Source organism: Coccinella septempunctata, chromosome 3, assembly GCF_907165205.1.
Source record: "Coccinella septempunctata chromosome 3, icCocSept1.1, whole genome shotgun sequence".
NCBI classification, from domain to species: domain Eukaryota; kingdom Metazoa; phylum Arthropoda; class Insecta; order Coleoptera; family Coccinellidae; genus Coccinella; species Coccinella septempunctata.
The window spans coordinates 30,210,836-30,227,315 of NC_058191.1; the positions used below are offsets into that span (position 1 = coordinate 30,210,836).

The 16,480-nt window shown below is 35.6% G+C and overlaps 1 protein-coding gene across 4 annotated transcripts in view; it reads left to right on the plus strand.

Moving 5' to 3' along the window:
- LOC123309483 (protein kinase C-binding protein NELL2-like) overlaps nt 1-16,480 on the plus strand; it is a 78,443-nt gene that overhangs the window by 52,740 nt on the left and 9,223 nt on the right. For 3 of the 4 annotated variants that reach the window (XM_044892629.1, XM_044892630.1, XM_044892631.1), the window contains exons 2-10: nt 2,786-2,941; nt 6,276-6,703; nt 10,351-10,506; nt 10,581-10,709; nt 13,165-13,258; nt 13,444-13,635; nt 14,326-14,445; nt 15,566-15,826; nt 16,205-16,441. In XM_044892629.1, the coding sequence (XP_044748564.1) occupies nt 2,786-2,941; nt 6,276-6,703; nt 10,351-10,506; nt 10,581-10,709; nt 13,165-13,258; nt 13,444-13,635; nt 14,326-14,445; nt 15,566-15,826; nt 16,205-16,441 (1,773 nt within the window). The remainder of the gene's footprint in view (nt 1-2,785; nt 2,942-6,275; nt 6,704-10,350; nt 10,507-10,580; nt 10,710-13,164; nt 13,259-13,443; nt 13,636-14,325; nt 14,446-15,565; nt 15,827-16,204; nt 16,442-16,480) is intronic. The other variant, XM_044892632.1, reaches the window with a different exon arrangement.

Here is a 16,480-nt window from a genome sequence, read left to right on the forward strand (position 1 = left end):
GCAACGCGAAACACGCAATTTGACCCAAGAGGAATGTGCCCAAGCGGTAGCGAGAAGAAGGATGGACATACACAAGAATTGCAGAAAGGTTTGGAGTTTCCCATACAAGTGTGTCCAGAATGTTGCAGCGATTCAGGGAGACAGGTATGAATGTCCGAATACCAGGACAGGGTAGACCAGGGTAACAACTGCCATTCAAGAACGTTACTTGAGAGTTTCTTCGTTGAGACAACGGTTTGCAACCGCTCGCCTCCTTCAAATTCAGCTTGAGCAAACTCATGAGGTGCAAATTAGCACTCAGACAGTAAGAAATCGCCTCAGAGAATATGATTTAAGGCTTCGTGTCGCGGCAAGAGGCCCAGCTCTTACCCCAACCCATCGAAGGGCGCGTTTGGATTTTGCGAGATAGCATATCCATTGGGAAGAGGCCGATTGGGAAAGAGTTCTCTTCACAGATGAGTCTAGATTCTGCTTCTACCATTGTGATCGACGTTCCCTTGTATACAAACGTCCACATGAAAGATATGTTCATTGCAATTTCCTGAATACTTCTGGCTTCGGGGGAGGATCGATTATGGTATGGGGTGGAATATCTTTGACTGCTCGCACAGAACTAGTGGTCGTTGATAATGGAGCTATGAATGCTGATAAGTATATGAGGAACATTCTTGAACAGCATGTAGTGCCATTTGCCCCATACATTGGTGAAAATTTCATTTTTATGGACGATAATGCCAGACCCCATCGTGCGCGCATCGTTGAGGAGTACCTTGAAGAGGTTGAAGTCTCTCGAATGGAAGTTCAGAAAATCATCCAGCTACTCTTAATGACTTAGGAATCCAACTCGGAGAAATCTGGGAAAGATTAGATCAGAACATGTTAAGATCACTCATTTTGTGTATGAACCGTCGTTGCCGAGCTGTAATTAACGCAAGGGGTGGAAATACCAAGTATTAAATCACTTATCAGCATTTCAGTATTTTGAAAATTGTTCATTTCTCTTCTTTCACATAAGATTCGGTGGAATCCTGATTTTTTTTTCCATTTAATGTGTCTTGTTTCGTTCAGTGCGCAGTGTAAATGAGCTCATGTTTGGGGGCGCTCCAAAGTTTGTATCTAAATTTTCATAAGCACAAGATAACCGTCAGTATTTTTTCAGACCTAAACATCAGGAAAGCTGAATATTTCCACACCAGCACAAATGGTTTTCTATTTCAAAATTCCACCTCTCATCAAATAAATACCGAGATTCATAAATACTTTGGCCAGGTCTCCTACGTTCACATTCAACAATGAGATGAGAAGGGTTTCAAAGCATTTATCCATCATTAAACAAATTATTTTTTTATAATTAACCTGTGTGCACTATTTGCATATTGACTTACCTGTTTGTGTTCACTTATTCGAAATGAATAAATAAATTAATAAACCCTTTGGGATACTCTAGGTCTAGATGGTCAACTGATATCAGGTACAACTGTTTCGATCACCAATTTTCTCTTTGTTCGATTAGAAACCACTGTTGTTATTCTGTTTAAGTAAGGTTACCAAAGGAATTGTGAGTCATCGAAGCATAATGTGAAAAAAATTGAATTTTTCTATTTTCTATTAGATTCTATGCTTAAGCATCGTTTAAGGCCTTCCATTTATGGACGTATATCTCAGAAAAATCATCGTAGAGCTTGATGTGATACATATTTTCAAAGAGCAACTTTTCTAGTAATAAATGACGAAATTTCATCAATCTCAGTGCAACCGTTTGGTCTTGACGTATTTATAAAAGACTCCATCTTTTTCGGAATTTTTCGAAGGCCAACTTTGGACACGCGTATCTCCCAGCAAAATAATCATAGAGTCGAAAGACCAACTCTTCTTCTTCGTATAAATCATCGTAGAGCTATAAAAATACCACATACTCTTAAAGAGCAACTGATCTAGTAATGAATCTCGAAATTTCATCGACCCTGTCCAATCGTTTGTTCTTGAATTTTTAATTGACCTTATCTTTTTCGGAAATAATAGAAGGTCAAGTTTCGACACGCGTATCTTCCAGCAAAACCATCGTAGAGCGAAAAAAGATACATATTCTGAAAGAGTAACTGATCTAGAGATAAATATCAAAATTTAATCGACCTCGGTACAACCGTTCGGTCCTGACGAATATAAGTCACCCCAGATCAAGTAGTCGTAGGCCTATAAGTTATACATCTAAAAGAGTAACTCTTTTAGTGATAAATCTCCCAACTTCATCGACCTTGGTCTTGACGAATTTTTGAATGACCCCATATTTTTCGAAATCTTTGGAATGTCAACTTTCAACACGCGCATCTCTCAGAAAAATTATCTTTCTTATATAGTGTGATGTGGTTGAATGAACATGCAATAGTGAGAGAATTTGATGTCTAGATTTCCATATCACGGTTGAATTTTCAAACCTGAATGGTATTTCAATGGAAGCAAATATTTTTGAGGGTATAAAAAGAAAAATTTTCGATTATTGATTGTTACCTCAATGATTGCGATTTAACCACAATATGAGGTGAAAATGAATGAGTTTTCACAATATGTCACTTGTTAATAAGGTTATTCATGCTCTACATTACTATTATATTTTTGATGCTCCATGAACGGACAAAAATTTTCCTAATATTTTTTTTTCTCGTGTTTTGGAAAAATATTGGCCCAGGGTGGTTGAGTGGTGCTGTGACCGGCCCTTGTTTGAGGAGCTTCTTTTTTAGATTAGGACAAATTAATATTACATATTTTCATTTTTGTTTTGTTACAGCTACTGGCTTAGACCCATCGGGTCTTCTGTCGACTATAAATACAACGCGTCAAACAATTGATCTTCTGGGTGCCTTGGGTTTGCCTAACACCAACTGGAGTGGAGTTTCACGAACTGATGGTCCTCAGAGAAATAAACCGGCCTATCTTTTGCAAGGTGAGTGTTGTTAACACTACATTTTTTTCCATTCTTTTCGATAATTACTTTCAGAAGGCGATTTGAATAACTACAAGAATTGAAACTTTAAACGTTCACGAATTGGTTTCGAAGTAGTGTCTGAAAATACTTTTAAAAAAAACTTTTCTTGAAACTTTTTTCTGTCAACATCTGAAAATGAAAAATCATTTTCAGAAATGCTTCTATGTTAGAAGCTGAAAGTTCAACATACTATTTCTCAGAAGCAATTGAAAAAGATTCTGCCTAACAAGGAAAAATTAAGATTAAAAGCTTTTGAACTTTTTTTACTTTCATTCCTCGTGGGTCAGTTCTTGCAAGAGAAAACGCTTAAAGAGTTTCAAGAAAACACTCTTTTCCAATTGTTTCTATCACTCACTATTTCTTAGACTAATGCGACAAACACAACTCCGATTATTAATTAACAGAAAACAATAAATCGAAATCCAATACCCATCCGGAAAGCTCAACTGATTGCTCATTGAATCTCTGAAAATAACTTGATTGATCGAGCGATGCCAACTTCTTAAATCTACGTGGATCTGGATTAATCGTGGTCTTCCCCAAAGTAATCACGAAAGTGTAGGTCAGAAAATTCACTCAATACATTTTGTCGGACGAAATGAAATTTGGCTAGAGGAGTCGAGTGATAAATTTCCCCCAAAGCAATAAAAATGGCTGAGGAGTGGAATACGATAAAAGAACGGACTTCACGGTTCTATTCTGCACGAACCGTACATATAAACCAGTTGACTTGAACGAATGAGGAACAAACTATTGATTAGACTTCTAGGAACCCTATAAATTTTCAAGTTAAACTGGATACATCCAACCAAATATAGTTCGCATGAAATTCCTATTTATTTAAGGTTGGCCCAGCTGAAGGGAAGTACGTAGGTCATAACCTATTTCAATTGGTTCGATTCGCGATCAAACGCAGGAAAGGGTGATCGATTTCTTACGTTTCCGGTCATTAACATCACTAGCCATTCGACCTTGTAGCTTAAATTCTCATCATTTAAATGTTTGCGTGTACAGGTTTTCATATATACTGAACGGAGGGTGAAAGTTAAGAAATATTAATCTCTTTGAAAAAAAAAGAAGTCGAAAAAATGTCAATTCCATCAAGAAATTTTTCTTCCGATTTTTATATTACTTTTTGTACCCCTCTCCAGGTTCTGATTTGTCCCTTTGTGGGATCAACATGTGGATTTATTCAGGTATATTTTCGTTGGGGAAGAAAAATGTTTTAACAAAAAGTTTTTTTACTGTCCCAACCTAAGAGCACCTAACCACACCTCTAAATTATTCGGTTCTACTTCAATCCAAATTTGACCACTTGTACTCACATTTTTTCGAATAAACTAACTTAAAACTTCAATACATTGATTTTTAACAACATTTCAATTCATCTAGATTGACGAGAAAATCAAGGACGAAAATCTGAGTTTCTGTATTTTGAAACTACAGGAGCCACTCTTCTGAAGGTAGAATACTTCTTGAGTTCGAACAAATGAGAAATTATGGCATAACGTACCAATAACTTGAAATACCAGGTATTCAAAATGCTGGTATTTCAAGTTATTGGTACGAATTGCCATAATTTCGCAAAAGATTTGGCTCTTAACTTTGTGTATTGAAGATACTAGTGTGATAGCGAAACAAGTATCGTGGTTTAAAAACTGATTATGTGAAAATCGTATAATCTGTTTTAAGTTCAATGATGGATTTTAACCAAGTATCGGCTACATCAATTCAATATTTGAAGAAAGCTGAAATCAGCTTTTTGGCCACCTGGTATTTCAAGTTATGGTTATAGGGTCTACAATCTACATGTCTCATAATGAAGATTTGAAGCTTCAAAAGGAATAAAATTATAAGTAAAATAACGCAAAGAGTCACACACCACACAAGCTCGAATTGATCCCAGTAGGTATAGCAAATACTGGAAGGGTTATATTTAAGTGTAAAAAGCATAAAAAGTCTCTTTTATACTCAGCTCTTAGCTTTAACCTTTATAACGAATGTTGATTAAAATTTGTAGTCCAGTAGGCTGCGGAATTTTAAAAGTAGATGTTCTATTCATATATCTGTTGAATGAAGTTTGCAGGATAGCAAATTGAGAATATGTAAGCAAATTCAAATGACAAAAACGTGTAATTTTGAATATTAGGAAGTAAAGCATCAATAAAAATTTCAAGGCAGGAAAACAGGAAACAAAATCTTATTATATTACTCAAGAAGACGATCAAATCAACTTAGGTCCAGTTGAAATAAAGTCCATAAAGATTTGATGTCCCATCAAAATTCAAAACTGTCATTTTTGAAGCAAAAAATGGAGGACTAACATTTTGATGGAGCATTCAATTTTAATGCACCTGCAACTGGACGTTGAACATGTACCTAGATTTACCAATGAACACCCTGTACTCATTTTGAGAATTTCAAATCTTTATTTTGTAAAAAATCGACAGATGTGTCCCATCAAAATTCAAAACTGTCAATTTTGAAGCAAAAAATGGAGGACTAACATTTTGATGGAGCATTCAATTTTAATGCACCTGCAACTGGACGTTGAACATGTACCTAGATTTACCAATGAACACCCTGTACTCATTTTGAGAATTTCAAATCTTTATTTTGTAAAAAATCGACAGATGTGGAAAGAATTGGTGAACATATAACTTCATTTAAGTATTTTTTTCTTAAAGAGCCTCAAATAAATTGAGATTAAACTGGGATGGAGTGGTATGTTTACGCAGAGTTCCTAAGAACAAATACCTAAGAACAATGTCATGGAGTTCATGTGATCGCCGAATTAGATATGTTACTTTTTCAGGTTTTTGTTTTCAGGGACTCTGCATGAACTCACCAGAAAGTGTGAGAGACTTCTTCATCATATTTTCAACTTTATCAATCAAGTTTGGGTTCTTTATCTTTGTCTTTATCGTTGAAAATTAGTCTAGCATGAGCTGACGAGTGGAGATTCTATGATACGAGTGAAGTTGGCCCAGCACTTTTCTATTTTGAAAAAGTTGTTAGTGCAGAATTGTGCTAGGTTTGTGCTGTTTTATGAGCATATGAATATTTTTCTTTATTTTATACGGTGTCCAAGATATTCTAGAAAATGAATGATATAGCCAGGCCAACGAGTTTGATCTCCTGTGAAAGAAAAAAGTTTTCGACTGGGACACACGTACAAAGTGACCAGTTACCAGTTACGTTTTTTTATAGAATTAAGGAAACCTCGAAAACCGTATTTTACAGATAACTGAATTCTCTGCAGTGATGTAATAACTATTTTGCTTTGTTCCAGGCGATAATAGAAATCTGAAACTACCATCACCAGCCTTCGAGCAAGTGTCAGAAATGCTTCGCCGAAGTCCCGAATTCACGATCAGCGCCTACTTAAAACAGGACATGGGGAACACGGGAATCATCCTGAGCTTCGTCCAGGGCTACAACAGATACCTGGAGCTCGAATCGAGTGGTCGGAAAAACGAAATCCGATTTCATTATTTGTCGAAAGAAGATAATAAAGTGCACGTAGAAACTTTTCATTATAAGCTAGCGGACAATTTGTGGCATCGTATGACTGTGACTGTTAGTGGCTCGGTTGTTGAGCTTTTTGTGGACTGTAATAGGTTGTATAAAAGACTTTTAAGGCCGGGAAAGCCGGATCGTAACTTTACCGAAGCTAAGCAGCTTTGGTTAGGACAAAGAAATCGCCTTTATCATTATAAGGTGAGTAATGGAATGTTGTAATTATCGATTTTCAGTGCGTCTTCAGGTTTCGGTCATTAAGAGATAATTCCGCACAAAATCCATTTCAAATATAAGAAGTTAGTCTTTGACTCGTACAAATACAGTAGATTCTTGAGGTCAAAAGAATCACATTTTTCCTATATCTTTTTTTCGAATCCGCTTGGTTTAAAAGATAAAGGCGTTGAAAAAGCATGAAAATCTCACAAACGCTTTCAATATATATTTGATGAATATTTTTTGAATACGAGATATCAACCACGTCTTCCACTTTTCTCATTATTACGTATCATGAAAATACCGAGGAAAATACCAATAATTGAAACTAAGTTGGACCCTATCTTATGAATATTTGAATGTTTTATAAAATAAAAGTATTCTTTAAGTATTTTCTCGTATAATGCGAAGTTCTCGAGTAATCTGATGTTCAAAAATAAGAAATATCTGTGATATTCGGAAAATTGGGTACTTTGGCTGAATGCAACTCTGCTTAAAAGATCCACAGATGTTTATTGTCATAGATTTAGCTTGTTATTCCGAAGGGAATTTTGTTTCTCCAGGGGTGGCATAGTTTATTATGAAAACTTTGAATGGCTATATCTCTTTATCAGGGCCGAATCAGAAAAAATATTATAGGAAAAAAGTAATTCCTTTGACCTCAATAATATAATCTACTGTTGAAATATTTGTACGAGTCAAAGGCTTACCCTGTAGAAGTGCGATTGACGTTGTTTTAGCGAAAGAAGGGCATTACTATAGAGCTCAAAAACTCCATCTAAATTCACAGAAGATATGAATTCTAACAGAAAACTAACAGCGGGTTTCATAAAACTTTGATTGTGCGATCAACGATTCGACAGTAACTTCATTTCTAAAACGATCACTGAAACCTTTACATTTCTGAATATATTGAACAAGTAGCAATTGATTTAATGGACCTATAAACATCATAATTTGATGGGAGAATAATATTCTGAATGATCATGACTGAATTATCGATTGAAAACAAATAGACGTCTATTGGTCAATCAAGCGTTGATTCCCTGATCAAGCTTTACGAATCTTGAGGTGAAATTCCAAGAACTCACAAAACTCTTGTGGGTTAAGTTCTGATTGAAAATTGCTGGACATTGCAGGGGAAAAATTAAGCGGCTAAAATTCTAAAAGCTCGGAAAACTCATATAAACTTCAGGGGGTTAAGTTCTGATTAAAAACTTCTATGATATTATCCCGTATTTCATTTCGTCCCAAAGCGATCAATTGTGTAAAACTCAAAACTACTGAATTATGGCTACTACGAAATTCTCAAACATCTTGCGTAGGAAAACTATATAATCGATGGAGGTTAATTTCTTGGTTCAATTTTAATTTTGAGGAGTTTGTCGGAGTGAGAATATTTCTGCATACTAAACTGTTTTACAAGTCATTTACATCATGCAACGTTTCACCGAATCATGCGAGTTGGCGTTATTCTAAACAGGAATGACGAAAAGAGTGCCACATTAAATTTTCACGCCTTCGCTTCTGAGGGCGTTTGTGGAGGGTGTTGATAATGGTTTGCTCTTGACGTGTTTCTGGCATATTGAGAATAATTTGATATTTTATTATCCTCATTACGTAAAGAATTATCTTCCTTTTATTGCTGTCATTGAATTAATTTATTTTTTATCCGCTCAGTTTTTACAGTTCACCAAAAGCATCTACTTAATGATATCCATCCTGAGTTGGGAGCTCAATTAATTTTTCTGACTGAATATACAGCGTGAGTTTCGTAGCCGAAAGGTATTTTTTTTCAGTAAAAGCTTTGGGGAAGTATATACAGGGTGTATTTGAAGGTGAGGCTTTTTTTCAACAGAAGGTAGAACTGGTTAAAATGAAGCGTTTCACAAAAAATCACCTATAAAAAACTTTCAAAATGACAAAGTTGAAAAAAAAATTGAAAATGATTACTGAAATAGATCCTGATACGACCCTAGACCGTTTGTTAGCTGAATTATCGCAAAGCATTGGGAAAAAACTTATATCTCCTCATTCGTCCATGTGGTTTCGGGATATTGGTTCGTTCGATATTTACGTGGTAATGAAAATGGAAACTTAGGATTGTCGAATTGTTGTCATTATTTTTTAGCAACTTACACGATTTTATGAAATGGATCATTTCGATACCAACTGACAGAAGAGACTTAGGACACAAGTGTAAAAAAAGAATACTACTTCAAAATCTCACCAATGAAATTCGTCAAAATTATTCATGAATTTTTTCAATGGGCATCACAATCTTCTTGTTGTTGCATTCCAACAATCGTCGTAAAAATGGGATGAAATAGGGAAACATCACAGCACTTTTTCAGCATAACTAACATAAGCACTTTCAATAACTGCCTCGATTTTCTACTTTTTTTTCACCCTAAATTGCACGATACAACAATTATGATTCCCTCAAAAGTGACCTGATGCATCTAATCCTTGGTACTGAACCGTTCATTGTCCAGCCATATGTTTATGTTTTGTTCCGTTTTTGCGATGCCGGAGTCACCTTCCACAGTCCCGTTCTTGAAATGCAATGAAATTTTGTCGAACTTCTAGGGATTGTATCCCAGCCATCTTGGATATTTTATATAGACAATTTTTGGTTAAACGAATTCTTTTGATGAGTTCTACCTTCTGTCAAAAAAAATCCTCACCTTTGAAAACACCCTGTATATGCCGGTTTGAACTACATTTTGAAAATTATGAATTTTATACGAGGAAAATATTCTAAAAGAGTTATATTTTTTAAATGAATCATCCTTTATTTTCTTGCATTTTTAAATGCTCTAAGAAAAATTAAGTGAAATATTCAACTTTTCCTCAAAATGTAACGTTGTCAAAGAAACTCAATATCATTGGAATTAGCCACTGCAGGTGTACGAAATTTCGACCGGTCACTCAAATCCCTTTCAGCTAGTTACTTTGGCTTGAGTTACACTATCTCTTGTAAATTATAAGCGTCACGTCAGCCATCGAAGCTTGAAATAAATTCACGACTTGTTTATGACAAAAATCGATATATTTCTTCATTATATGGGAATTAATTTCACACGAAAACCTACTCGAATAAATTCTCTACAACTCTACACTATTGTGAAATTCCCATTAATATCGGACATCTGATTCTGAGGGGTAAAAATAAATAAAATAAAATAGAAGAAATAAAGAATAAATAAAAGAGTACTATTTTGGATTGAATAAGTGTTAAAATTTGTTTTCGTCGGTTATCCTCGAAAGTTGGTTATATGCCCTAGCGGACTTTTTATGGAACTTTTGGAGCCCTACAAAATTGTACCGTTTTCCTCTATCTCTTATAGTTCACCCAGCGTCGTTCATAAAAGCCTGAAATCAATAGCTTCATGAACGACTTATTTAGGAAAAATTGATATTTTGCGTCATTTTTTAATGAATAGGAATGAATGTTAAAAGAGAATCTAATCTGATTCTGATAAATTCTCTATAACATAGTATGGCTCCAGAGTTATGGAAAGACAAACATACAAACAAATAAACTAACAAACACACATATTTGCACCTTTATAATATTAGTAGGGATGATTCGTTTCGAGACACTTTAATTTTTTCTTATTTATCGCCAGGGTGCAATGCAAGACGTGCAATTTATAGCCGGTCCCCATGGGTACCTTTTAGTATGTCCCCACCTGGACTCCACGTGTCCGACCTGTGGCCAGTTCTCGCTGCTGGAGTCGACGGTGCAGGAGCTGACGCGGCATCTTCAGGAGCTAACCGAAAGGGTATATGGACTACCATGTAACGTCAACCTTGGTCCGCACACTGTTTTGATTATATAAAATTTTTTGTTTTGCAGTTGTCCGCCGCCGAAGGACGCATCTCGGGGGTGGAGAAGTGCGACTGTCCTATCTCGTGTCACATCAACGGCACCGTGCACGCAGATGGCGCCAGGTGGCAAAGCGGCTGTGATTTGTGTTCCTGTGTGGTGAGTAAACATGTCTCGAAATTTTTTCTCCAATGTCGCAAAGAACTGATAGCACCTTTGTTTGTGGTGACAAGCTACATTCTTTATCGAACATTTAGTCCCTATCATAACTGAAAAATTCACTTAGGCCCGGTTGTACATCTGAAAAAACTGAATGAAACTATCAAAATTAATCGAGGATCAACTTAGAACTTGGCCTGAACCTGAACTGTGCAACCAGGCCTTAATGCGTGTGGCAACTTTGGGTATGTCCAGACACAGTGGCGGATTTGTCATAAGACAAATCCTAGTTAGCTATAAAGCTGACTAAACCTGGGCCTAGATTGACCAGATATTAGAGGCGGCCAATCGTTACAAAAAATTCCTTGATGATAATAATAGCCCCAGAGCTGGCAACGAAAATCGGCAAGAGTTTTGTGATGGCTCATAATTAATTGTGATTTAGTATTAAGGGTGTATATGAGTCAGCACCCACTCTTAAGGTCAGATAGTGGAACACCTAGCGACGACGCGCTTTGATGTGGGTATACAATATTACAACATACTCTACAAGTATTTTGTAATGATTGAACATAGTCACGCAACTATTTTATAGAACAGAAAACTTGAGAAAGTGGTCAGACCTCATTTTAGTGAAAAGCGATGGGTCAGTTCCCCACAGAAGTTGCTGCCTTAACGATGCCGTTTCAAGAGATTTGTAATGGCTCAAAATGCATTTATTGCTCAAATATCATATATTATTTGAGAGTAAATAGTCAGACCACATATCAATAGAACAGAGGCAGTCAGCAGTCACCCAAAGTACGGATGTTGTAATTTTACATAAATCGAAGAGCGTTGCAGCCAGATGTTCCACTACCTGACCTTGAGAGTGGGTGCTAACTGCTAACTCATGTACACCACCAAATCTAACTAATATTTAAATATGAGCCATTACAAAACTCTTGCCGATTTTCGTCGCCAGCTCTCGGACTATAAGAAATTATTCAAAGTTCCAAGATAAAGAGAGAATAAAAAATGAATCACTGAAATAATCCCGAAAGATATCTTCAGTATTTATTATCTTGTAAAACATGTTAATTTTCATTAAAGTTCGCAACATTTTATACATAGGAGGAATGGGGTGGAGGGGTTTTTGTGTCAGAAATGGATAGAACTTTTTTTGCTGAGGATAAATTGGTCATTGATAGGGTTTTTCGTCCACCCTTTTATTGTTATAGGAATGAAATGGTTAAACTTTTTGAACACGGATTTCAAAATCCGTTTGGGGGTGATTGATGTTTTTGAAGTTTCGTCGAAAACATACCTTTCTCGTTATTTTTTGATTATCTGAAATAAAAACCGCATTTACAAGAATAAATCAACATTTAAGTAATAGATACGTTCTTTATTCAGCGAATAAGATTAATTAGGAACACGGAAAATGTTTGTTATTGACCTCACAATACGTTGAATAAGTGAAAAGTAGAATTCATTGAATTCAATCATTTCATGTCTATAATGAAAAAAGTTTATAAAAAGAACTCATCAATGACCAAACCATCCTCAACAACAAAAGTTCTATCTATTTCTGGCACAAAGTGCTAGGGTTGCCATTTAAAAAACCTATAGGTATATCTACTTTTTGCCTTCTGTAATCTTTATCCATATATGGTTAACGTCTTATTCAATATTTGAGTTTATATGCTTTGCCGCTTTTGCCTTGACTTTTGATCTTGTTATCATAATGATAATAACAATACTCAACCACCCCTATCCTCTTAAATGATGCATAAGAAACTCCTCAATTATACATGAAAATTTGCTTAAAAATCTACCCCTCCAAGCATTTTTCAAAAAAGCCCGTGCATAGTCCTTTTCCCTATTTTCAAATGATTACACTATTTTTTTAATTGATCCTCTCATTCTTCTGCAAATGCTGAATCTTTCTCATCAGACATCCTTCATATCTTGAATCGCCGTATAAAAAGATATTTTCGAAAGAAATCAGAATTGAATTAATTAACGGTAAAAAGTATATACGAATAACTAATCGAAGAAGAGAATCTATTGAATACCTACCTCCCACATAAGAGTGTTTTTGTACTACGAAAAGTTCTTTTTGCTATTTCTTATGTCAATATCTAGTTATGAGGTATGTCAGATAAAAAAGATTTATAATTTTCATGAGAATAAAAAAATCTAATGGAAAAGTAAAATCACACACGGATTGTCTGGGGCACCATGTATACATTAAAAAATTGTCTCAAAAATTCGTTATTAATCAGGGAACTTCAAAACGAAAATTTTTCTCTACACAGGGACACAAAAAAGTTGAAGGAGGGAAGGACATAAAATCAATCAACCAGTACATACTACATACAAAAATAATTCTTGAAATACTGCATAAAGTAGATGGAATTTCCCAATTATTGGGACTGAAAAATTGATATTTTAATGAAATTTTTTATTGCAGCATGGAACGGTTGAATGTCGAAGAATTGAATGTCCGAAGCCAATGTGCAAGTATCCTGTCTTGAAGGAAGGAGAGTGCTGTCCGCAGTGTCTTAGTGAGTTGAAATGTTATTTCTTGTATTCAGAAACTAATTTTGGGCGTTTGCCGCTAATTTTTTTGACCTCATCTCTTCATCTGAATCGAAATATTTTCATTCATTCAATTCATGCGAATGTTGAATTATTTTTGTATTCAAGTGATGAAATTCTGATCAGAAGGAATGTTACAACTCTTTCTCAGGAAGCTGCCTCATGATTGATACACCGTATGATCATGGTGAAGTAGTGAGTGTCACGAAGTGCATGGATTGTGAGTGCAACGATGGAAGTATGAACTGCAAGAAGATAAACCCGGAAACTCAATGTCCGAAACTGACATGTCCTCCAGAGCAGAGATTCAGTGTGGCAGATAACTGCTGCAAGTTTTGTCCAGGTAGGTCCAAACGTTAATCACATTTACATGCATGCACATATCATCTGTATAATTCCGAAAACTTAGAGAAATATTTTCCCGCATATCTGTTTATTTTTAATTGATAATTTTGTAAATTGATTCAAAGCCACTTGCTAGTATGCAAAATTCAGCACTGAAAATTGGAATATTTACATATATCATATGGGCGCGAAGTTAATAGGTACCTACTCAATTTCAGTACTGAATTTAGCACAAAGGTATAGCATAGTGGCGTCTATCAGCTGCTGCCATAAAATTAGACATACATTTTGAGAACACACAATACATAAAAGTGTAAAAAATTCATTGTCACAAATATGGGTCAAAGATATTTTGTTGTTACCGTTCTTTGAAATTCTTTAATCATTTAATTTTCTGGTGGATAACTATAAGTTCAGCTGTCATATGATAGGTGCTCACTTAAACCTTTGAGTTTCAACCCCGGGGTTAATACTCAATGCTATAACATTATATTTCATATAAACTATCAAATTACAGTACTTTTACTTTAAGTTTTTGGATTATGATTTCCTGAGTTGATTTTAAACCTGTAAAATATAACGAATAAGCTTGTACATAACTAGCTTCATGTTTAACCAATTCCGTCTTTTTCACAACCGCTTCTGCAATACTAACCATGGCTTTCAACTAACTCTAACTCCATAACAGGTGTTGACTATTGCGCCAAAGGTCATGTTTGTCATGCTAACGCCACCTGCCTCAACCTACAGACTACATATGCTTGTCAGTGCATTCAAGGGTATCAAGGAGATGGCAGAAATTGTACTGGTAAGTATCCATTTCATTTTTCACCAACCATTTTTGCATTCATACGAAGACCTTTTGTACAGTTTTCTGTTGTATTATTTTCAGCTATGGTTAACGATAAGATTTAGATAATCTGTACTAACTTTAATAATATTTAAGTGTTATATACATACAGATTTCAATGAAAATGAAATAGCAATTATTAATTCTTCGCTAATGAAATTTAGGTGTAATTCTTTTAGAAAAATGAAAAATGTAGGTACTGATTCTTCGAATTGGGTGGAAATAAAGGTTCAGGAAGGAGAGAGTGTAGTATTTCATACTGCTTGTTTAATTGTTTGGGAAAAATTCCAAAAGTCATAATTCTTCCCTCATAACATTTAGTAAATGAGTATTTTATTTATTCAAAGCTTTCGTTGATCCCAAACTAACATTCGCATTCAAAATTTCCGATCCACGAATACTCCTTTCTTTTTTTTTCTACTACTGCACTAGCCCTTGTCTCCAGTTCAACTTTTTCTTCTCGCAGATAGATTGAACCAACCTTGTCTGGTTTAAAGAAAGAAGTATTCAGCACGAATTCCTGTCACGCAAGGGTGCCATCTGTTTTCTCATTTTCCCGCAATGTTCAATTATTGAATTTCCTACCAGACATTGATGAATGCCTTGGAAGTGAATTATTTCATGGCTGTTTTAAGTTTATCGCTATAATTTCTTTTAGGTGACTAATGTGTATTCAATTGGGAGTAGAATATCTAAATGGGTAAAGCTTAATTAAATGCCGATTTAATACTTCGTGATTATACAGAGGGATTCATTGAAGGTGGGGACCCCAATTGATAAAATACCAATATCTTCGGAAGGAAAAAAGAAAATATATAAGTTCGCGTTTTCGACAGGTTATTAGGATATATTATTTGGCATTCTGTCGGTAGGTTATAGTTATACGTCACTTTCTATAGGCTCTGAGGGTAGTTGATTTCGAAAAGAATTTATAAGATTTTCTCAATCAAGTCTCGTAGTCCCTCACCTTCACTCTCAGATTTATATGCTATTTTAACCGTCGAAAATAATATACTCGAAATGAATTGCTAACAATGATTTGGGAAATCTTCAAAAGAATCCGTTTTTTCTGTCGCAGATATCGACGAATGTCAACAGGAAGGTGGTCAAGAGGGTCACCACTGCCACCAAAATACGAGATGCGTGAATACACCAGGATCTTATATCTGCGAATGTCTGCCAGGATACAGACGGATAGACAAATTCAACTGTGCAGAACTGGACGAATGTCATACTGGCGAGCACGAGTGTGATGTTAACGCTGAATGTATCAACACTCAAGGCAGCTACCACTGCAAGTGCAAGGAAGGTTATTCCGGAGATGGATACAAATGTGAACGTGAGTATGCGTGTTTTCATCATAGTAACCACACCACAAAATCTTCTCCATTCTCCGTTATGCCATACCGCCCATACCAGAGTATTAACGTTCCCCATCTGTAAAAATGTTCAAAAGCTTATTTGACAAACTTAAAACACCATGTGACTAAGACAGCCACTGTTTCGTTTTCAATGGCCGACTCTGTAATCCATTCACAGAGACCTGACTCCTCAAAGATTCAGTCTTCTCGGTTTGAGTGACTACGAGCCGCCATTGGACATATTTAGGTACTATAAACTGCCAAACGAAAGAGTTTATCATCCTGAGTGAATTCAATTATCATCAAAGCCAGTTTTTCTTTATTTATTAAATATTTATTATTTTCCATATAAACAGCTATCTGCGAGCAAAGCTGCATGAACGGAGGTATATGTAAGAAACCAGGTATCTGCGCATGCGCCAACGGGTACACAGGACCTAGTTGCGAAAGAGATTTGGACGAATGTGCCACCAATGCCCACAGGTGTACATCTTCCTCTAGATGTGTGAATATGATTGGATGGTACTACTGCACATGCAAAGAAGGGTTCAAAGGACCTGGATCAGACAATAATTTGGGCACGCTGTGTACAGGTAAGGATAACCTGAATCCATATATTTTGCATTTTCAAA